The 23,612-nt window shown below is 39.8% G+C and overlaps 1 protein-coding gene across 2 annotated transcripts in view; it reads left to right on the forward strand.

Annotated features, from left to right (window-relative positions):
• Positions 1 to 14,919, forward strand: part of Bmp5 (bone morphogenetic protein 5) — a 116,213-nt gene extending 101,294 nt beyond the window's left edge. The window contains exons 4-8 of one of the 2 annotated variants that reach the window (XR_010048911.1): positions 408 to 602; positions 8,379 to 8,455; positions 9,322 to 9,432; positions 12,181 to 12,315; positions 13,120 to 13,346. Coding sequence is in view for 1 of the 2 variants with exons in the window: in XM_003462298.4 (XP_003462346.1) it covers positions 408 to 602; positions 8,379 to 8,455; positions 9,322 to 9,432; positions 13,120 to 13,269 (533 nt within the window). In the remaining variant the exon portion in view is untranslated. Of the gene's footprint in view, positions 1 to 407; positions 603 to 8,378; positions 8,456 to 9,321; positions 9,433 to 12,180; positions 12,316 to 13,119 lie in introns of both variants that reach the window. The other variant, XM_003462298.4, reaches the window with a different exon arrangement.
• The last annotated feature ends 8,693 nt before the right edge of the window (positions 14,920 to 23,612 follow it).

The raw sequence follows: 23,612 nt of genomic DNA on the forward strand, positions 1-23,612 counted from the left end.
AACATCAGCAGTCGTCACTGAAAGAGAAATTTTGGGATGCTGAATGGGCAGGAGTTGACAGCTAATACCAGAACTGCTATGGAATTATTTGGAGTTGTCATGCTGTGTGGGGTGCGCAGGCTGATAGGCAGTCCCGACTTGCCACTGCAGTGACCCTGACTTGCAGTCCTGAGGAGATTTCAGTGAGTGATTACAGCTAGAAGAGGTTCTTGGTTGTGGAAGAATAATGTAAAATAAAAAATAATTGTGATAGTAAACTTCAGTGTTTATAAGATCTCACCCTATGAAAAAAAGATTCTAATGACGTTTTAAAACTCTTTTTCTTTTCAAAAATATCCTTTTAATTCTGTCTGTTTTTGTTGTTAGTCTGTCTTTCACAAACCAAGTGTTTATGTGTTGTGTTCTAGGACGCAGTATCAATGTGAAGTCCGCCGGTCTCGTGGGAAGACACGGGCCTCAGTCTAAACAGCCGTTCATGGTGGCCTTCTTTAAGGCCAGTGAGGTTCTCCTTCGATCTGTGAGAGCAACCAACAAACGGAAAAATCAAAACCGCAATAAATCCAGCTCTCATCAGGACTCCTCCAGGATGTCCAGTGCTGGAGGTAAGAGGAGAATGAGAGCGGCACTTGTACATAGAGTTATTGGGATCGTATGTTGCAAATCAAGTTTCCGCAATCCATTTACCCTCTCTGTGCACCTTCCTTTGGTGTATTAAATCTTCTCGGGATGTTTCCAGCATCCCCAGAATGTTTCATCAGTGAATCACTCAGTAATTCATTTTGAAGTAGGTCTGACCTGCTTTCCCATGTTGAAAGATTCAGGGAAAATTAAAATCAGGCTGGCAGTAATAAAATCATGAAACGGACAGGGCGGCAAAATCTGGCCAGAACTGAGAGGTACAACTTGCTGAGCCAGCTTCCCAAGGCCTCTCAAATGTGAAGAGTCTACCAGGTAAATTCTGCATCAAATTCTTTCTTTAGTATTAAGCTATGAGTCATGCAGCTCAAATCCTTTCTGAAAATCCTTTTCAGAAATTCTGTCTGAAAGAAGCAGGATAGATTGATGAGAATTAAGGTAATATTTCTATTTCCATTAATTATTTGCAGGATCATTGTTTTGATCATGTGCTCTGGGTGCGACTCTACATATATATCTAACGTATATATATAAAATGTGTCAACAATAGAGTATGAATGCACAACTGATGTCAGTATACTTGGACATTAGTAGATCTTTTGATAGAAAAGAAGACAAAATTGCAATTAATCAGAAAATACGTAACTGCCAAAATCTGAAGTGAGTTAATCCTGTGTGGGCTACAAACAAGCCAGTTTTAGATGAAAATGGTGGCTGTATTCTTCTAAGAAATTATTTTTATCTATAAAACATAAATTTGAATAGGAATTTTGATTCTAGAATATTCCAACTCAGTGCAACGTGGTTGTTTACTTGTGCAGTGGACATTCCTCAGTGTTAATGGCCAACATGTGAGGCCATTCCACCAGGCCCTGTGCACAAGCTGAGACACAGAACAGGCAGGACTTGTGCATGTGGAGTTTCAACAAACTAGAATTCTAATTTCAAATTGCCTTTAACATTGTTCCTAAGACCTTCAGCTTTCTCAGCTTACTTCGAAAATGACAAATCACCTAGAAGTTATTTACCATTGAAGTATGTTTGAGTGTTTAAATAAATGATTATAAAACAAAACAAATGATCATAAAACAAAATTCTTAAAAAGTCTCATTTTTGTTTTGGGGGTTTGTTTTTGCACCATGGGGTGCTCAATAAAATGCTAAATGGATTCACTGTAGCCCTCATGAAAGGTAGGCACCAGAGAATAACATTGGGAAGGAGACTATTTTGGGTGATCAAGCAACAGAATCGAAAAGAAGAATCCTCCATCAAATTACATTTAAAATTTGTAAAAAGTTGTTTGAAAATAATTCTTTATCAAAGACATTTAACTGCTTTTTCCTCTTGAGAGTAAAAGAGGATATTAAAGCTTATTACAAAAACTATTTTGTAACATTCACAAGATACTTAAGTTGGCAAAAATGAATAATTGTTTAATATGAAGATGAAAAAAACCAACCCTCTCAGACCATTTCTTCTTCGTAATACTAGCCTGCCAAAGTTGTATATTTTCCTTTTCATGTAGAATGACTCTGAATTTGGTTGAAATGTTTTTAATTTAATGTAGCAGACCACATTAAGAAAAGGGCTTGGTGAACTTTGAATAGAATAGTAAGTAAGTTCTGAGGGAATTACAAAGGGAAAAATATAAGTCTCATATTTATTATTAGAGGTCATAATTACTCTGGCAGAGGTGTTCCAGCAACTGAAATCATCAAAGTCCTTTTCCCTATTGGTTAACTCTATTTATCTTTTCTTACTGACCACAAGTAACAAATGTACTTCTGTAACCATAGATGAATAAAACACATGGAGCAAAAATCATGTAACTTTTCATCAGTTCCCTAACACCATTTAGAGTATGAAACCTTTCTAATATAGACCAATATTTTCTTTTAAAAAGTTTGTCATTGGCATCTGTTTCTGTGAAATATGTGGTAGATGGTTTTGGAGCATGTTCATATTTTGATAATAAAAGGGGAAAAGTAGCTGGTTTGTGTCTCTGAGCCCTAACCTTTCAATAGGTAGTAATCAAGCAGACTGGGAAAAGCCTCCTAGGATTTGGCTTGAAAGACAAGGCTTTAAGAAAAGGGAATGCTAATATACACAGAAAATTTGATACTTACGAGACTTGAAATGCCAGGGAAATGTTAAAATTATCTAAATATAAATAATAAACTCTATAATAGTACTGTGCTCCTACAGTAAAACACTGTGCAAAGTCCCTGGCTGAGAGAAGGTGGCGGGAGGCAGGCAGGGAAGGGACGCATTGGGTGCTTGCCTGGTTGCATTTCTTTTCAAAGCCCATGATTAAATGTGGAAAGTGTCAAACAGAGGAAGATGCAGGAGAAATTAAAATCCACGCCATTCTGGCCATCTTGATCGTATTTATTTCCTGTTGAAAGACTCCTGCTTTCTGACTTTCAATGTCCTTTTCTTTTTGGTATTGCCACAGGAGAGCCCTGCACAGCAAACGTGCACCACACAGAGGGGCCCCGCAGACCCTCACATTGCAAACCCTACTGTACTTGTATTATAGAGGCATAAGTCACAGTGCTGGAGTCTAATGCTCTCTTTCCAGTGCAAGTCTGTAGAAACACTGCCCCAGGCTTTCCGGCAGAAGCTGCCCCTCCGCCCCACCTCCATGTCCTTCCTCTTCCCGGTTTTGGCAGGAAGTCTGAGCAGGGGCCTGGGGAAGACCATGCATCTCACACGGATATGCACAGTGGAAATTTCATTGCGCAGAATAAAAAGATTCAGACGATAGCTAAATTGTAAGCTAACCAGTCTTTTACAGACAGTAGAGCTGAGGAGGTTTTTTAAACAATCCCCAGAGTATGATGTTCTAAGAGCTTCCCCAAATGCTAAACCGTGGAGTAAAGAATCTGAAAAAATAAACAAGAAAAATGGCAAGTTCTGACTCGCCAGAGAAATGCTAGCCAGGTCTGCTGGTGTCGTGCTCGGTAGTAAGAACCTCTGAAAGTGGATGCATCCCGTGGTGACCCTGCCTAAACCCACAGCCGCTTCTCAGGTTAAGACTTTCATATAATTAACCAAATCGCAGCATTCTGCACTTATTCTAGCCTCTGACATGCGGATCTCTTACCTCTAGGAACAATGGATATTAATCAAAACAAGAAAATAGAGTTAACTGGAGTTATTTTTTTCAAAAAAATTTTTATATAGGATTAATACACATTTTTAGTATTTAAAAATAATAAGATCGTCAATAAACTTATTACCCCTTTCACTGATACTAACTGCTATGTATGCTTCTAAGATTTTTCTCCATATATACATCTATTTTGAAAGGATATATTTTTGTTGTTAATTACATAAATTATATACTTTATGTGCTTTTTAAAGTGTCTTAGTATTCAAATATAATGACCTCATTCCTTTTAACTGTTGCAGCATTTTAATAACACTAGAATGAGTTTATATGTTCATATCACTTAACAAACACTTTGGTCATTTCCAAGCTGAGCCTCTGGAAATCAGTGCTGCATTGCAAACCCTACTGTACTTGTATTATAGAGGTGAAAATGTTTCTAATCCAAATGATTTGCATAAAGACTGACATCCATAGCCAATATCTATTCTTTGAGTGATGAAAAATTTTTGAAACCTCTCCTAATAGAATTATTTTGTGCACGTAAAACAAAGTTAGTTAGCTCCACTTGTACCTTTAGCTATCTATTGTCTGACACTTAATACTGGGTACACATTTTCTGTAATGTAATCTTGGATAAGAATGACTTCAGGTACCTGGAAAAAATAATAGCTATTTTCTGGGTGAGGCTGGGTTGGGGGGTGGGGATGGATGAAACTTGTTCAGAGTGATGTGCACAATTACAGGACCATGTACCAGTGTTGACGGGCTGGTGTGCGCATGGAAATTATGCAGAGATGAAACCACAGAGTGAGATTTGGAGTTAAAGATGTAGGAGGACAGGAGTTGGAGAGATCATGTGAAGTTTCAAAGTGAGCAGAGGAAGGTGTCGAGAAAAGATGATATAACCAAGAGAGCAGAGGGTCCCAGGGGCCCTCTGGACTGGCATATGGAAAAGGATTAAGTGTTAGGGCTGTATGGACCTAATTAATGTAGACTCTGAGGAGAAAGAAATAAAGAAACCTAATACATTTTCTGTCATTGGTCACTAAGCAAACAGTGATCTTATTAGTAAAAATTATAAAAATCAAAACAATATGAGATCAGAAATAGAAACTGTTTGGGACCCAATTGGGACATTTGCACTTGGAGACAGTCAGCAGGCAGCTGGAAACTGAAGCTGTGGCTAAGGTTTTACGTCAATGGACTCCAAGTTGGAGATGCTGCTTGGGCCACTCGCCCAGATGCTTCGCTATGTACAATAAAGGAAACACACTAGGTAGCTGTTATTTGGCGGGTATTTGTTTGGGGTCACAGATTTGTCCCTAGACAAACACAGATATTCCTACACAAATAATCACAGCAGTGCCTTCAGATTGTGTTCACATTCAAGTGGATGAATTTTGGAGTGTGCGTATGGAACGGGGTAATTAAAGTAGGGTAGCAATAGTATATTTTAACTTCATAACCTGGGATAGAATTGTTCCTGGTTTGGGAGCTTAGCACAGGTTTCTCTACTCTCAAGCCTACATCCAGCTTGATTATTTCACAGTGTGTTGCACAGTCCTGCTTATTGGTTTTACCTACTATATTTTCATTCATCACTTTCCTTTTTATATGAATAAATTGAAGTCTTCTGCGCTAGTGGTGTATACTGATTTCCTTTACCTCCCTTCCTTTGGAAATTAAGAGTGAGAAATTTAACATCTCTTGCTTTGAAGCAGAGGTACCTCATCACCATTTGTTAACTGAAGTTAAGTTTTTGTCATACTTAAGTGTAAAATTCGGTTTTGGGTCTGTCTATCCATCTATCTAACAATCTATCCCATCTCCTAAAGAACTGAATACTACCTAGTACTAGTACTGATACAGAGAGGGCTTTTTACTTCTTTGTCATCCTCTTCCTGGGTATGTTAGCTTGTTCATTTGTTGTTTCAGGAAATGGTGTGGATACCATTTAAACAGAATGGTAGAGAATTCAGTTTTATAAAAAACAATCTTTGTATCTCCAAATATTTTTTCATAATCTTTATTGTAATGTGAAATGATTGATTTAATTTAAACTAAACTGGCAAGGCGTGGTGGTACATGCTTGTTATCCTAGCATTCTGGGAGGCTGAGGCAGGAGTGTCCTAAGTTCGAGTCAAGCCTGAGCATCATGGTGATTTAGTGAGACCTGTCCAAAAATAAACAAATAAATAAACTAAAAATATTAAATTTACTGTCTCTTGAAATTAATTATAAAGATATTTATATAAAATATTTAACATGATCAGCATTTCAAAATCGTTTTCCCCGTGTTATAAGACAAAACGGAGAAGTCTGACTGAGGCATGTTAGCGTACTTTTCCTTGTGTTAACAGTAGTTCTAAAACAACTGAATAATCTCCGGTCTGACTATTCGTAGATTGGTTTGCAGCAGTAGAATACCGTCCATTTCACTTTCCTGGCCTGCGGCCTGACCATCAGTGGTTTTGAAGATACCCGCCTAATTTTTTGTGCTGCTCCCAAGGGTTCTTCTGCCAGTGGCTCCTAGGAAACACAACTTCAGTCTTTATTGGCTAGGGTGCAATACCAACTTCACTCAGCATCCATTAATTTTTATTTCTGATGGGGGAAGACATTGTCTGAAAGCTGTAGGAAACCAGACTCTTGGAGACCAGATTCTGCGTAAACTTCCTTGCTTTGAAGTGTGTGATGTTGCATTGTGGGTCTCACTCAGCTGGCACGTGAGCTACCCTGATGGGGCAGATACATGTGGCTCTAAGTTTCATTTTTTTTTTTTTAAGTAAACATGGAATTCAAATAAGCATAAATGTAGTGATAGCTTTTTATGATGCTTATGCATTTCATGTTCTGTGTCGAATTTCAGCTGGACATTGCTTGGCTGAAGTTAGTTCTTTTTGCCCTGACTGTGATGAGGGGCAGGGCGACTATCCTAGAAAACAAGGGAGCAGGCTCTGGCCTAATTTCCTGTGTTATCTACTTCAACCTGATCTCATTTACACAGCAGGAATAGCTGATCAAGAAGTAGACAAGTCCTCTAGAGTTCAAAATCTCAGTGTTTTCTACATTGCCATTAGACAATACTTACTTGAAGTTTCTGCACACCAGGTGATGTGGCCCTGTATGACGCCCCTTTGGTCTGTGATCTGTCTACTTTGTAATGAGAGGACAGACAGACTGAAAGGTGATACTTTCACACCATCATTCTTCGTGATAATTTTTTTCTTCATATTTCATGTCAGAAATAATAAAAGTAGGTTGATGTTTAAAGTGTTATTTGCATGAAATAAGAACAAATTTCACAGGAAAAAAAAAAGAGAAATATGTCCTGCACTAGTCTGTGCTTCTTCTGTGTTTTTATTCCAAATACAAGCATGGAGTTCTGCATCTATATTTAATCCTTTAAAATCATCTAAAATTAGGAGTATTCAGATTATGTTGCAAAATACGTAATGGAAATCATGTGCTTCTTTTTCTTTGAATCATTTGTAGAACACAATGAGAAACTCCTTTACTAATTGCTCTGTTGTTTACTGAGCCACCCTAGTGTGCAGTGCACTGCCCCTGACCCTTGGGACAGATCCAAAGTCTTGCTGTGAAGGGAAGCAGACCAGAAACAGTGCAGGCAATAAATTAGTAAATGACCTAGCATTTCAAAAGTGAGATGATAAGTAAAATGAAAAAGAAAAGAATCACATAAGGGAAATCGAGACTACTTCAGAGTTTGGGCCACAGTGAACGCCTCCTTGGGGAGCCAAGATGGTACTTCAGCGTAGACGTGAACAGAGGGCTGAGCTACCCACAAGGAAGGCTATTTCAGGGAGCAGACCAGCTGGAGGAGTCAAGGCTCTGAGGCTTGGCAGGTTCAGTGAGAGTATGAGCATGGAGGCTGAATCATAGCTGGGATAAGGGGTGGAGGGAGCAAGGGGCGGGGCGGAGAGAGGAGCCCTGAGAACTCTGTGTCCTTGATGGGAAGAGCTATGGGGCTAGGGGACGGGACCAGGAGCAGGGATCGAGGTGGTGAGAGTGGGCCATGGTTGGATCTGTCAGGAAGTAGTATGTGAGATCTCCTGACTGACTGGACGTGAGCGTGGAAGAAAACTATTTGGACACCCAGCTTTTTGGTTTTATTCTCATGGCTAGGCAACTGGCACCAGCCGAGGATGGGGAGATCTAGAGGTGGAAAGGTTTTTCAGAGCTGATCAGGGGCTCAGTTTGAGACATCTTGATTTTGTGATGTTTATTAAAATAGAATCAACTCAGTAGGAACTCAACATCTGCCTCATGGAAGGTGATTAAACATATTTGTAAATATTCAGCATGTACAAATATATCAAGAACCGGGGAGTGTGTTGGCTTCCCGAAAACAACACAGATTGAACAGCTAGTACACCATGAACGGCAGGCTCAGGCAGTGATAAGCAAATCCTAGTCCAGTGACCCCATCCGTGCTGCACAAAAGAGACTTGGCACAAGTGACCAGACCAAAGGAAGTGGCTGGAGCACTGAGGCTCAGTCTCATGCTTCACATCTTCAACTGTGGCCCCATGAAAAAGTCTTACTAATATTATATGTCTGATATGCTGTCATTGTTTAAACTGTGGGTTGTTTATTTAATTTCCAGATTACAATACAAGTGAACAAAAACAGGCCTGCAAAAAGCATGAACTCTATGTGAGTTTCCGGGATCTTGGATGGCAGGTAAGAATTTTCAGACCTTTTAGGCGTTGTTTTTGTGCTTTATCATAAATCCATACTAAGTCATAATTTTTGTTATAGTTTTTCCAGTAAAATAGTCGGTCAGTTTTCAGTGAGTGTTCAGTATGTGGCATATTCACACCATTTGTATTTTCTACTCATTTCTTTACCAGTGAAACAGAATTAGTAAGTTTTATAGACTAAAGCAGCTCTGTAAATATCTTTAAAATGTTTAATATATTTTCAATGTACAGAATGCAGTAATTCTTATATGTTTATTTCATTGGGAAGAAAATATCAGGGCAATCATACATGTAACAAATTTTCAGCTCAAATGTTTCATGTGGAGTTTTCTGGAATTTGCTCCACTTCATTTCTTCTACAGAGACTATAAAAATAGAAGAATGAAAAGAAAATGACACATGGAACAAATATAAAAGCTGTAGGAGGTTGTCAGACTTCTAACACCAACAAGAGTGACTAAGAATTAATGAGAATTATCTCAATTAAATGTCTGCTTCTTGCCCTTTCTGGTTCACTTGAACTTTCCAGAGTTCATCATTTCCTGCTTGAATAACACTATTTTGCATGTTGTAGTTTAACCCATGAATACATACATGCATTAATGCGCACTACAAATATCTCACTTAGCAATCTCTTGAGAAAAATTAAAGAAGACAGTTCTTGTGAAAATAGCTGTATGTTGTTGTAAACTACCATTTAATATTTCAGGGTGTGGAAGAACTACTTTATTAGAATAATTTTTGGACCACGTGAAACTTACTCAGATGAAATATTTGGGTATTCTTTAAGAATTGTTTTTGTTTTCATGTAGATTATTATTTTTTTTTTCTTTTTGTGCATTTCAGGACTGGATTATAGCACCAGAAGGATATGCTGCCTTTTATTGTGATGGAGAATGTTCTTTTCCACTTAATGCTCATATGAATGCCACCAATCATGCCATTGTTCAAACTCTGGTATGCTTTGTTTTTGTGAGTTTGGAAATGGTTTATAAAACAAGCACTGTATAATTCTGCTGTACAGAAAAGCATCTATTTACAATTATCAATGTGCTATCTTTTTTCTCGAACTGCTGGTTGTTTTTATAGCCCAGATAATTGTTGGTACAGTCAAGAAGCTCAAGTCAGCTGCAGGAGCAATCGTGAGTCCAGAATGGGAAGGGATTCAGCTAGAAAAATTGGAGTAGTCACAGAAAGTAGTTGGTCTGTGCTGATGTGTCCACTACAGTGTGACAAACCAGGCAGATTCCATGGGTTGTTTTTAACCAAACAATTTATTAGTAATCATTGCAAAAATATTGACTGGTATCTACACTGAATTTAAACTGGGGGTTTTTGCTCTAATTAAGACAGTTGTATAGCACTTTTTTTGTATTATAAGAGTTGTTCATTGTGGTATATGTGTAGAAGGCCAATTTTCTATGTACTGATTGCTTCCCTCCCTTCCCTGCTCCTTTTCCATCCTCTTTCTGTAATCTTTCACATAGGAGTGAGCTTTCCTTTTCTCTACTACCAGGAATTAAGAATGATTAGGTCACTAGTATCCTAGGCAAATTTTTGTGAGCAAGGTATTGAAGTGTTGATTTGATGGTCTCTGCCTGCACCGGATCTCATGAAGATTTAACGAAAGTACTTCTGAGAGTCTGCTGTGTCTATGGTATGTGACATGTTGATATGACAGAGGGACAGTCCTCTCTTGGCAAGATGCGGAGAATTACCCAAGGAGGCCGAGAATAAGGCAGACAAGCTTTCTCATGTGGGGTTCGAAATCTGACCTGGAGTCCAGAGTGTCACGCCCTGGACTGGGGGTCTGGACTTATTTCCAAATATGAAGTTTCTTCTTTGTTTTGTGCTGGGTGAAGACAAGGAGTGGCTTTTGGGGTGAGAGGAGCTTTTTGAGAGGAAGTCCTCCAGGACAGGGGTCTGCCTCGTGGTTGCTTCGTCTGTGTGATTTAGTAAGGGGGAAATCTGGAGGGGTAGGAGCCAGGACTGAGGAGAGGCAGAGTGGAGTCTGTGCAAAGGGTGTGGTCCCTGCCCCCTCACCTTGGAGGCTAAGGGAGAGGCTCGTGGAAGGTATGCAAGGCTGTGGCCTACTAACCTGCGGGTTACTGGGAAAATTTGATCTCCATGTGTTGAGGAGGAAAAGGAAGACATACTTGTTTTAGGGATGGAGACTCAGTAATGGAAGCGCAATTACTGGATGGACAGCACAAAGAATGAGTGCAGTGGACATTAGAGAAAACTACCTTTTTGGTGTGACTTGTTTATGGCACCCTTACCAAGTAACTACAGTGCTCTTAGAATTCATAGATTTTTATTTTATAGAAAGCTACTTTTTCCCTCACAATTAATTCAAAATGTAGGCACATAGAGGATATATTTATTCTGAAAGACACTAGGATACTTCTTCCATCTGCTTAAATTTTAAACTAATTTGATATACATATGAAATAATTGAGTGACTTGGTGTTTTACTGTAATCTTTATTAACTTGATAAGATTCCTTAGAAGAAAGGAGCACAAAATTCAGTACGATAATTAGAATATGTTTATTATCAAAGACTTTGGAAATAACTTTGATATGAAGAAAAACAGAAAGGTAAAGAAAATATGGGCAGCCATCTGCACCCTAAGCTACCTTAGCACCTTCTACTTCAGTAGAAATTCCTAGATGGATCTTAAAGCCTGATATGCCTTCACTTTTGCTGTCTATAAATATAAACACCTCTCAGTGCCAGGGAGCATCTCCAGGAGAAACAGAGAATAGGCAGACAGCAGAGGTGGAGCGCGACATTCACACTTCAAACCGTGACAGACAGAACGGAGTGCGCTCTTGCATCTTTGGAGAAAGTCCTGATACCTGCTGCTCCGTATGGCCACAGGGGAACGGCTCTTACTAGCTTATAAAGTAGTGCTGCTTCATTTTTCAGAAAATGCTTTGGCTATTTCTGTTCCAGTGACTAAGAATGCAGAATTTCATTTCCACAGATTCACATCGAATGCATCAAAGGTGCTCCCAGGATAAGCAGTACTTACTTATTGGCAAAAATTCTTTGTCAAATATTCCCCCTTTCACTCCTCGTTCCTTTTTTCGTACAAATATATGGTTGCATACTGTCCACTCTTAGGACTGCAGTCTACAAGGGAGCACTGAAACACAAACATTTTTAAAAGTCTGACATGAACTTGGAAGAAAATCTCGCTCTGTGTCTACCCCGGGATGTAGGATATAAGTCATTGTAAAACTCAAGCAAACATGGGAACTTTGATCCCCCCTCACCCCCGGGAGTTGTGCACTCTCTACATTTGTTCTGTGAAGGACATGAAACAGGAAGATAGGCATGTTTATCGTTAAAGGAAAGCATGTTTGTGACTAATATATTTGAGAAATCATTCAAGGACAATCTGTTTTCTCAGAGCGACTGCACCATGAGACTGCCAAGGCCATTGGAACTTAGGGATTATCAATCATGTACGTGTGGTCATGGAAGATAAAGCCGATGAGGAACACAAGCTGCATCTGAAATGTGTAGAAATTATTCAGTTTTTAGTTTTGTGCGGTCTTAGGAAATTTCAAGATCATGTCAGATTGCCTAATTTTCCTGCTGGGTTGTTTTTTGCCCCCGCCCCCATGCAAGGCTCCTATAATGTTTCAGCCAGGATGCTGCAGCCAAAATGCTAAGAGGCTGTATTTGCCTTTTGCAGTTCCCTTAAGGGCCATCAGTGCGATTTCCCATGAACCCCTCCGCAGGGGAAGGGCTGGAGTAGGTGGCTGGGAAAGGGAAGAACCAGCTCTGGCTCCTTGCTGGGTCCCTGAGGCAGACTGCCAAGCTGATCAAAGTGAGCACCCATGTTTTGCTTTAGCATTTCACTTTTTATGTATAGCTACCTTTTTAAGCTTTGGGGAGATGGATATTCAGTTTACGGAACCTGGTCCTGTTGCTTCTGAATTAATTTTACTTGCTTTTGGCAACGCTAGGAGTGGGCAGAGGAGAGAGAATGTAAAATGATACTAAACTTCAACAAGTCTGGAAAAATGCTAAATAAACAAAAAACACTATGGAGAAGAGTTAAAATCATTGGTTTAAAAGAAGCACTGGATTTGATCTGCATTTTATTTCATTATGATTGTTATATTTCTTTCACCATGGAAAATTAAAAGTTGGTGTAACATTGATGATTTGTCACTTAGTTATTCTTCTAAAAATAATCCACAGGTCCAAATCTTTCTATCATCTTACTATGTCTTTTTGATTTGCAATTATAACTTTCATATTTCGCATCGTGTAAATAAAAACAGTCGCATTTCAACTAAAAGCAACTCTGCTAGTTACCAAGTTCTTCCCTAGGAAAATTTCCATTAAGTGATACATAGAAATTTTTCTTTATTTGAAGAACAACTTTTATTACCTCAAATAAATCATCACATAATTAGAACTGGTGAGTTGTTTTTGGTGTCATTGCTTAGGAATACATCTTTTTCACCAGCACCAACTCAGTCCATCACAGAACATAAATAAGAGTAGGGTAAGTAGATTAAAGATTTGCCTGGTTTTATGTGTTAAAAAGCAAGCATATTATTTTAAAGATACAAAATTCATGTACCCTATTTCTTAAAAAGACCTTGTTTTGTTTCTTTTCTAGGTCCATCTGATGTTTCCTGACCATGTACCAAAGCCTTGCTGTGCTCCAACAAAATTAAACGCCATCTCTGTTCTGTACTTTGATGACAGCTCCAATGTCATTTTGAAAAAATATAGAAACATGGTTGTGCGCTCATGTGGCTGCCACTAATATGAAATAACTATAGTAATAACAAAAAGGCTTGTGTTAAGGTTTATGACTGCAATAAAGAGCAGACAAAAGGGCAATTTTCTAAATTAGTCTGAATTATTTCATCTTTCTTCATATGTAGAATATGTATATAATCATTTTTATTTATTTAAAAGGATACGTCCTCCTTTGCAAATGCTGGATCAGCAAAACCTATTTTTAGTTCACTGTTATACAATAGATCATTCAGTCTAACTTTCAGTAGGATACAGAGTCCAGTTTTAGTCTGGTTCAGCTTTTTTCCAATACAATTTTTATATAATTTTCTGAGACTAAACAGAACCCCTTTGACTGTTTAATACTGTTCAAGGAAACTGAATACATTTGGTTGTATTGTGCCAAGGAAAACTATGATAGGATATTTATTTAGAAATAAAATTTTAAAAAAATAACAACCCAAACAAAAAAATGCTTGGATAAACACAATTTTTCTCTCGAAGTTTCTGCTTCATTAGATAAAGTTAAATGCTGAACTGAGTTTGAATAAATAATTGGTAGGAAGGACATAGAAGCTGAAAGATTGCACGTAATTGTTCTGTTTGCTTTAAGACAGTTCGTGTAACTGGAGGAGTATATTCCTCCTTGGCTTGTGCACTGAAGATTTTATAAGAAGCTCAAAGCTTTAAGAATTCTATGGAGACAGGCTTTAAAAGCCTTGTCCATACTTTTCCAAATTAACATTAAAAACTATAGTGCAGCTTCTCACCTCAAATAAATCATGCATGCCTACCATTGTCTAGAACATTACTGCTGTAATTTTTTTTTTCAGATTCAAAATCATCATCCAAACTAAAGAAAATTTACATGTGCTCACTTGCACCCCCGCAGAGACCTTGCATGCATAAAATATGCCAGCGCTAGGGATGCAGACACAGCCAGTTTCTTTAGTCTCTTTTAGAACTGAGTTTGTTGATTGATGTGATACAAGGGATTTTATTTAGGGTAAAAGTACTGAAACTAAACTGAAGGAAATTACTGAAAATCTCAGAATGGCTTTGCCAGAATTGCCAGTTGAAAAGAACAGCTGAGATCCATTTTTCATATCTGTGAGAAGGAACTCAATGAAAACCTTATTTTGTGAAGAATTTGGTAAGCCTTCCTTCAAGCACAAATAGTTCCAAACGGGAAAGTTCTCTTCCAATTGTGTGCATAAATGTTCTTGCCTCTGAAATTAATTTATTTTCTCTGTCGAAATCCAGCTAAAGTCTTTCTTTAACATACACCGACTTCTTGAGGAATGATCTTTGGGTTGAGTAATTACTGCTCATGATAACTCCACAGTCAAAGTTATTTACATTCATTTAAAATATTCAGAAAGTATCATCCAATGATTGATTGCCCTTTTGGATTTTTCAAACAAAACTTATGACAGTGATTGACTCAAAATCATTATGGTTTGTTTATAATTCAGGTATATTACAATATTGTTTTAAAACAGTTTATCTTACAGAAAATACGGCATTAACTATATTGAGGATACATTAAGTAATATATTTTCAATTAACACTTTCCTATTGAGAGAATAAGAAATGGAAGTCTATAATATTATTCTTTAAATGTGCTGTTTAAATGTATTTCTATATTTTAAAATATATTAAACTTGTAATGTTAGTTTCTTTTGTGTTTCTTGATTGGTTCTTTACGAGAGATATAAAATGCAACTACATCATAAAATTTAGAATATAAAAATATTTGTCAGATGCAAAATGACTCTAAATTACTACATAATTTGTGATGTTGTTTTCAATTACCAAGGCAGTGATCCTGAATTTTTATAGTTAATTCATCATTAAATGAACACAGCATCAATCAATGAATTATGGAATTTTTAATCTTTTCAAGCAGCAAAGAAATAAATACGGGGACAAATTAGGATGCAGATTTACCTCCTTTATTCTTTTTCATACTAAAGAGAGATGTTTATTTATGTAATTTTTGCAGTGCCAGGATTTGAAATCAGGGCCTTTGCATGGAGTTGCATGCCCATCCCTTTTCAGAGAATGTTTGTGATAGGGTATAGTTGGGTCACTAAGTTGTCCACGTTGGGCTGTGACTTGTGATCCTCCTGTCTCAGTGTGCAAAGTGCTGGTTTATAGGTATGCACCACCATGGCCAGACTGCCATACTTTCTTAAGAGAAGGGTGATGGAGGAAGAGATATGAATGCCTTCAGTAGTGTGGCGTTTTCTGAGGAATGCATATAAATGTATATGCACACACATTATTCTCAAGCAGCTACTATATTATAGTGAAATCATACTATTAATTTGGTAATTCTTAAGAGATTACTAGAAATCCAAAAATTTAGCCTATCCTAATAGATGCAATGTGCTTTTATTCTGGTTAATGTGATAACCTTTTTTATTGTATATTTTTAAATATTCTTCTGTTTACATGTATTTTGCTATGCAAAATAGCTTTTATATATTTTGGAAACAGAAAAGCATAAAACATAAGTACTCATGATTTTGAAACTAAGAAAAAAAATAGCCAACATTCACCTGGAGAAAAGAGGGAAAATCCAGAATTCTTTTTACTTGACTAAAGAACCATCACTTTATAATGCTTGTATCAGCAGCACTGCATCTGAGCCAGAGACTACTGGATATTTTATAGGCTGGTAAATATCATCTTGCAAGACATTTACAGTGAGTAATTAGCTTATGCTTCAGTTCCGTTTGGAGTAGAAGTCCACATCCCTAAACACAACTGTCTCCTAAGTGTCCAGTCAAACGCTCTGTCTTTCAGATTGCAGTTTGAATTACCTCTTTTTTACTTTCTCCTTTAGATCTTTTGGGATGGAGGTTGGAGCTTTTGAAAGTTAGGCTGAAGATGCCTTTGCTGATAAAACAGACCCACTGCTGGGTTGCTAAGTACTATCCATGTACACGGACATCTGGGTTTTATCAAGTTTGTTAAAATCAACCTTGCGAAGAAAGTAACAAACAGTGCCAGAGTTTATTCTTAGTTAGGTAGAAAATAAAACTATATTTAAGTTAGTAATTATAAAAACAGCAAAGTTTCTGCAAAAATTAATCTGTTTCTTAATAGGTATTTGAAAAACAAATTTTAAAGACTGGATAAATCAAATTGCATACAGCATTTAAAATTGCAAAGAAATGTCAGAAGATTAAAAACCTCCACCTTAATATTCACACCGTAGTTTAAAATTTACTGGGGACAGATGACCTGAGAGAGGGTACAGAGTTTCACTGTAACCTTGATTTTGCTGTGAGGAAGGGTAGAGAGAGGAAGAGAATGGGAAAGACAGAGTAAGCATGAGAGAGAGAGAGAGAGAGAGAGAGAGAGACAGAGACAGAGACAGAGAGAGACAGAGACAGAGACAGAGGCAGAGATTGGTGATGAGGAGAATCAGATCACAGAATAGTTCCATGATTAAACCAGATTTGAAACAGGGATACAGAAAATGCATTACCTGATGGTTTAGTGTTCTTTCTTTGGAGCACACTGTGGTATCTACTGCATAGTGAAATACAGCAAAAGATATTTATTTATTTATTTTGCACTGGGGATGGAACTCTGGACACTTACCAATCAAACGCTTGGATCTGTGAGCTAAATCCCTTGCCCCTACCAGAAGATATTTTCCTGCAAATACCTATAGAAACCTACAGTGGGATTTTTTTTTTTTTTTTTTTTTTTTTTGCTAGGGTCTGACTATGTTGTTTAGACTGAACAGGAACTCACTATGACCCTCCCGCTCCTGCCTCAGCCTCCTGTAAGGGGATTACGGTCATGTGCCACCATACCTGACAAGAAGAACTACTTTTCAATCTTGCATCATCCAGCCAATAAAGTAGCTTAGACTATCTATTGATCATTGTACTTTCTTAAATAAGAAACACTCATATTAAATTAATTTTAACATTGCAACAAAGGAAATTGTGAATCACAGAGCAAGGCCAGAGAACATGTCCCTAGCAAAGCCTTTGCTTGTAGGCAGAGCCGGGCTTGGGCTCTGGGCAGGAGCAGCTGGGCTGGCCACAGACACGCAGGGCGGAGACTCAGGGAAGATGTGTCTACTCGGAAAAGATGGGCCAGAGGGCAGGGGAGTAAGTGCCAAATCCGGGCTGTGACCACAAAATCTCTTTGGGATTGTCACGTGCACCTGGGACCCCAAATCGCACACTGTGCTGCATCTACATGGAACGTCCTTTGCGCGTGCTCATGACCGGGCCAGGTGAAGGAGGAGCTCTTGAAGAAGCAATGCAAATCCTTTCGGAAGGATTGCAGCTTCAACACAGGTCTTGAGGATTCCAGCCTCTTTAATTCTGGCATATAGTCTCAAAAATCAGTTTCTATAGTGTCGGGGTCGCTCCCGGCCGGCAGGAAAGACACATGACAAAGTCTGGCGGTGTGCAACCTTGCCTTTATTTATCTCCGCGTGGGCCCCGCGAGGCCTCCACTCTGCCACCAGCCCTTTCTCGCCGGTGGACTTTTTCTATCTCTCTCTGTGCTTCCTATGTGCTTCCTGTCTCGTGGCGGGAGAGGCATTTACTTTTATAGGGTGACAGTGGCCAATCAGTTCAAAGCGCGCGATGCGGGCTGATTGGCTAACATCAGTTGTTGCTAGGCAGACTATCTTACAGAGCGGGTTGTTTAAGTCGCCAGCGCAATCAGGGGGCAGGAAGCAGGCGCCAACTTGACTCACTCGATGGGAGGGGCAATCTAGCTCAGGCTCCGCTCCCACCCACAGGCCCTACGTCCGCCAAGTAAGGCGACCGGTGTCAGCGGCTCCCAACATCTCCCCCTATTTTATTTACTTTGAATGAATGTATGCATCGCAGCCCACCCTGGATCAAGTGCAGAGGCTTATGCCCTGTGTTGAGGCCCACCGTAGGCCCTTGGCTTGGACCCTGGTCGGCCGCCCCTGGGTCCGCCAAGGCCTTGAGACCCTCGTCCTTTTTCCAGGGCCAGGAGTGAACTGGACGGAACCTGGATGCACATAGGCATGCACTCATGCCCCTCCGTGTGATCCCCTCGGAGAGGCATCTAGATCTGGGCAGATTCTAGTAATCCAGCGGCTTTCGTGCGCCATGGGGTAGGGCCTGGCCTAGGTCGAGTCGTGCTGGGGAGGCACGCTCTTACCCGTCACTGACTCACCTACCCTGCTGTGTGGTGTCATTAGGGAAGGAATGCGGAAGACCCGCCACACCTAGACCCGGTCGTAGGCCAGTCGAGCGAGCCATGCGTAGGCCTGGGGGTCATTGTGCCCATCACGGGCTGCTGCCAGGGCCGCATGGGCAACCAGGCGTACTTGACGCCGGGCCGCCGCAAGGCGCCCATTAATAAATGATGTAACCCATCGGAGCAAGAATGGTCCTACAAGTAAGAGCAGAAGCAAGGAGCACAGGGGACCTAACAATGGTAAAACATAGGGGAGCAAGCCATTCCAGGCTCCCCAAAAAGGGATTGTCCTGCAGTTCTTTTAGGGCTCATCTTGTTGTTGGGTCTGCGGTTGGCCTCTGGTGGAACAGGCCTGATCTTCAGTCGAGGGACTTGTCGCAACCTCTCTGGGACCCACAGTGGTTCTCGTCCCGATTCCTGCAGAAAAACACAAACCGCGCCTCGGTTCCAGCTAACCACCGGATCCGGGCCCATCCATTGTCATGCCATAGATAACCGCGCCTTTGGAGGCAGGCCTTGGCTTACTCCCCCTTTTTGTTTTTTATTTTTTATTTTTTATTTTTTTTTTATTTTTGGTCTTTTTCGTTTTTTTTTTTTTTTTATCGGTGCCAGGGATCGAACTCGCGATTGCCTGCTTACAAGGCAGGCGCTTATGCCGCTGAGCTAAATCCCCAGCCCCCGTTTCCTCGACCGGCGTTTTTCTCAGCCTGCTCGGCAGAGTAGCCGCCCATGAAAATACCGTCCGCCCCGCGGCGCAACGTAGGACGGCGATCGCGACAGAGTGGAACGGGGCGTCACTTCCTGTGCCGGCTGAGAGAAGGGAGGGTTCCCTGTAGCGGCCTCTCGGCGGGGAGCCGCTTTTGGAGAAGAGCTCCAGGGCGGAGCGGATGGCTCTCTATCTCCTCCCCGCCAGAGAGCGCTCGGGGGCCCTTTTTCCTCTCTCTGCTTTTTTCGAGCGGCGCACGCACACAATTCGCGGCGCAACTCGGCATAGGAGTCAAGGCACGCATGTATCATTTCCCACAGGGGGCGAATAGCCGGCGAAATATCGCCTCCCAATTCCGCCGAGGCGAGGTCCCGGCCTAATTTGTCCCATGACGGCAGGTTTAAATGCCCTGTGGGTAAAAACCAGGGAGCCACCCTATCTACCTCTGCTATGAATAGTTTCAGTGTTTTTTGACCTACCCTGAGGTCTCTAGCTTTTAAAAGCTTCCTAAGGGCCTTTACCAAGGGCCGCGCCTCTGCGCTCGGTAAATTACCCATTTTTAACCTCTAAGGGCTGTAACTCACCGCGTGTGACTTAAAGAACCCGTCACCTACACGTGAGCCTGAGGGGAGTCTAAAAGCCCTGTAGGTGCGCGCCACCCAGAGCCCAGGCTTATCCCCAACTCACCTGTCCGGCAGCACCACGCTGGAGTGTTGCACACCACCGTCGTGTCTCGGGGTTGATCAGTCCCCGTGCGGGTCACCAAATGTCGATGTCGCTCCCGGCCGGCAGGAAAGACACACGACAAAGTCTGGCGGTGTGCAACCTTGCCTTTATTTATCTCCGCGTGGGCCCCGCGAGGCCTCCACTCTGCCACCAGCCCTTTCTCGCCGGTGGACTTTTTCTATCTCTCTCTGTGCTTCCTATGTGCTTCCTGTCTCGTGGCGGGAGAGGCATTTACTTTTATAGGGTGACAGTGGCCAATCAGTTCAAAGCGCGCGATACGGGCTGATTGGCTAACATCAGTTGTTGCTAGGCAGACTATCTTACAGAGCGGGTTGTTTAAGTCGCCAGCGCAATCAGGGGGCAGGAAGCAGGCGCCAACTTGACTCACTCGATGGGAGGGGCAATCTAGCTCAGGCTCCGCTCCCACCCACAGGCCCTACGTCTGCCAAGTAAGGCGACCGGTGTCGGCGGCTCCCAACACTATAGCAGCTTTTAAAATTGTCTGTTTGAAATTAATGAAGATTTTATCGTGGTATATAAATCCAATCATGTTCTCCACGTTATCTACACTGGTTATTTGAAAACGTTTTGCTTAAAGCTGATACTAATGACAAGTTTATCTTTAAGACAAGTTTCAAATAACCAGTAGTGTATCACACGTGTTAATGTCAGTAAGCATGCCTAAGGTATTCCAGTTAAGAAATGCAGTTGTCTATATGGAAGGCCATGTATTTCTCCAAAGATGTCATGATGGAAAGGAAGAAAATAAAAGAAAAAAATTGGCTCTCTTGACAATAATTTCACGAATTTCATCTCATGTAGGCCTTCTACGAGTAAGGGTTATTACTAAGTAAAATCAAGTTAAGCTATTACCTGTGTCCCTAATTCACTGATTAATATCCTTTTGGGGACTTGAGTACATTTTCTTTTTTTTTTTTTTTTTAACATGTAAAATGACTTATTTTATTTTGATTTTTTTATATTATAAAAAAATTAAAACCAAATTTCATAACAATAATAGAATAATAATAGTTAAATCATTGGTATTGTTATCTTGAAAGTAGTTATTCAGAATACAAGGCATCAACATAAAAAATTCTCTAGCTGGTGTTGGCACAAATCTGCTTTTTCAATGAAATAAGATATACATAACACTCTTGCATTTTTTCCTTTTCCTATCCATTCCCTTTCCCTATCCTAGTTCTTTGGAACAAGTTCTTCCTATTTCACAATATCCATTGAACATTTTAAACTTTATTCACTCTCTAGTTTCTCATACCTGGGAGACAATATCATGTTCATACACATGGGTTTTATTTAGTCACTTACTAACATGGTCTCAAGTTGCATCCATTTATCCAGAAATGTCTCAGATCTATCCTTCTTTATGACTAAGCAGTACTCCATTGTATAAGAAGACCACATCTTTTTATCTGTCCCTTGGTTGATGGATATATGGACTGTTTTCAAGATTTAGCTATTACAAATTGTACATCTATAAACATATGTGCACATACATTGCTTGGGTATGACTTTTTTTTTTTTTTTTTTTTTTTTGCCTCAAAGATACTCAGAGAGGAAATATCCTGATTTAATAAGACCGCTAATCCTGGTTGTTTGAGTAATCTCCACACCGATTTCCACAGTGACTGCATCAATCTACACTCCCATCAAAAGGAGGAAGGTTTTCCTTTTTCACAATGGCCCCTGGCAGCTTGGCTTATGATTGATTTGCTGATGATAACCATTCTTTCTGGGGTGTTTTAATTAGCGTCACTCAAATGACCAATGATATTGAACATTCTTTCATATATTAATTCTGCATTTGTATTTCTTCAGCTGAGAACTGTATATTCATCACAGATGGCAATTTATGGACTGGGTCTTTGAGTTTGAGAGGTCTAATTATTTTCAATTCCTTATATGTTCTAGACAAAAATCCTTTCTCTGAGGGACAGATGTCTAAAACTTTTCCCACTTCATGGGTTATCTTTTTACTCTGTTGGTTATTTTTATGGGGCAGGGGTTGTAAAAACTTTTTAATAAGATGAGATCCCAGATGCTGATTCTTTGAAGAATTTCCCACACAGTTTGGGTGTTACTCAAGTACTCTCTGGGTACACCTATATCTTCAAGATTTCTACCCACTTTCTCTTGCAGTAGATTTAGTGTTTCTGTTTTAGCATTAGGTTCTTTGATTCTCTTGACTTTTCAAAATCTGAAAGTCAACATGAGAACCGTGCAAAGCAAGGCGATCAATGAACTCACTGCTGCACTTGAGGGAGCTAGTAGTTTCCTTTCCAACCAGTTAGTAATCAGCCTGCTCCCGTTTGAGCGCCCCCTGCGGGCCATGAAGTCCACCAGCACAATTGAGAGGGCTTCAGCAATGGACCACCACAGCTTACCTGGAAGGATCATTTGGAATTCTTGATACGTTTTCAAGAAGATAAAATTTAATATCATGTTAAAATAAAACATCATTCTAAGAATGCTTGCTGCACCTTTAAGGTAGTTCAAAAGAACTCAGGAAACTAAGCATAAACATGGTCGAGAGAGAGAGAGAGAGAGAGAGAGAGAGAGAGAGAGAGAGAGAAGAAACAAAATGAAAAATGGGTGGGTGCAACTAAGTATCTGGGAAGATTTTTATAAAGTTGTATTCATATAAATACTATGAATATATGAGCTACTAATAAAAAAATTAACCTTATTTCCTGTCAGTTCTATATATTAGTGAGATAAAAGAGTTTAAGTGGTTGAGTATGGCGTTTTGGACAGACATAAAGAAGAAATCTCTGATTTAAAATACTACAGAACATGAAAACGATTCTCTAGGAAAGGCTTAGAGAAACCCTTCACAGAGGAGCTGCTGATGTTTGAGCTTTCCCAGTGCTTGGCATTAACAAGCTAACCCGCCCTGAGCAAGTCTATCCTCTTTCTCTCTCTCTGTCTCTCTCTCTCTCTGTCTGTCTGTGTCTGTGTCTGTCTGTCTGTCTGTCTGTCTGTCTGTCTGTCTCTCTTTCTAATATGTCTTTGGCTGATACAGTTTATTTCATGCTAAAACATTTTCCATTTGTAAAGTTGAATTTTTCTGCATCCAGACTCAGACAAAAAAATGTGTTTCCTAGAGAACAATAGACTTGAACAATCACATTTAAATCACTGTGCCACAGTGTGGATATTAGTCAAAAATTCATCCAACATTGCAGTGTTGAGTATTCTTTAAGAGGATAATTTACTATTGGTTAATATATTTTATTTATCACTAGACATAATCATGTGTTATGTGTCAGTACTATTACATATGCATGGATTTGTCTTGATACTGTTCTTCAGTCTGTGCAGTGTTTTCTTTGGTTGCAGTAGCCTTAAAGTCAGTATTTCCAGTGTTGTCTCAGGCATCTGAAGTGGTCTTTGAAGTATGCTTTGATTTTGGTCTGTTTTACTCTTTAAGGTCTCTAATAGCTCCCTCAGACTGTGTCCGAGGTGATATTTTAGGAGTAGACTTTAAAGAGCAGATAAGCCTGTGGTGCATTTAAATAGAAGAAATATTTTGAAGAAATCGATTTTCTCACTTTGCTCTTAGATGTCTCTTCATTAGATTGTGGAGAAAATCCACAATGAAATCAGAATGTATTTTCTAAGAAAGAATTGTGTCACACTGGTAGTAACTGTGTAATATATGAAATAACATCAAATCTCATATTTAAAAAGTCAAATAAAGACCA

Source organism: Cavia porcellus, unplaced genomic scaffold, assembly GCF_034190915.1.
Source record: "Cavia porcellus strain 051 isolate PalLab524CR breed Dunkin Hartley unplaced genomic scaffold, mCavPor4.1 scaffold_7, whole genome shotgun sequence".
NCBI lineage: Eukaryota > Metazoa > Chordata > Mammalia > Rodentia > Caviidae > Cavia > Cavia porcellus.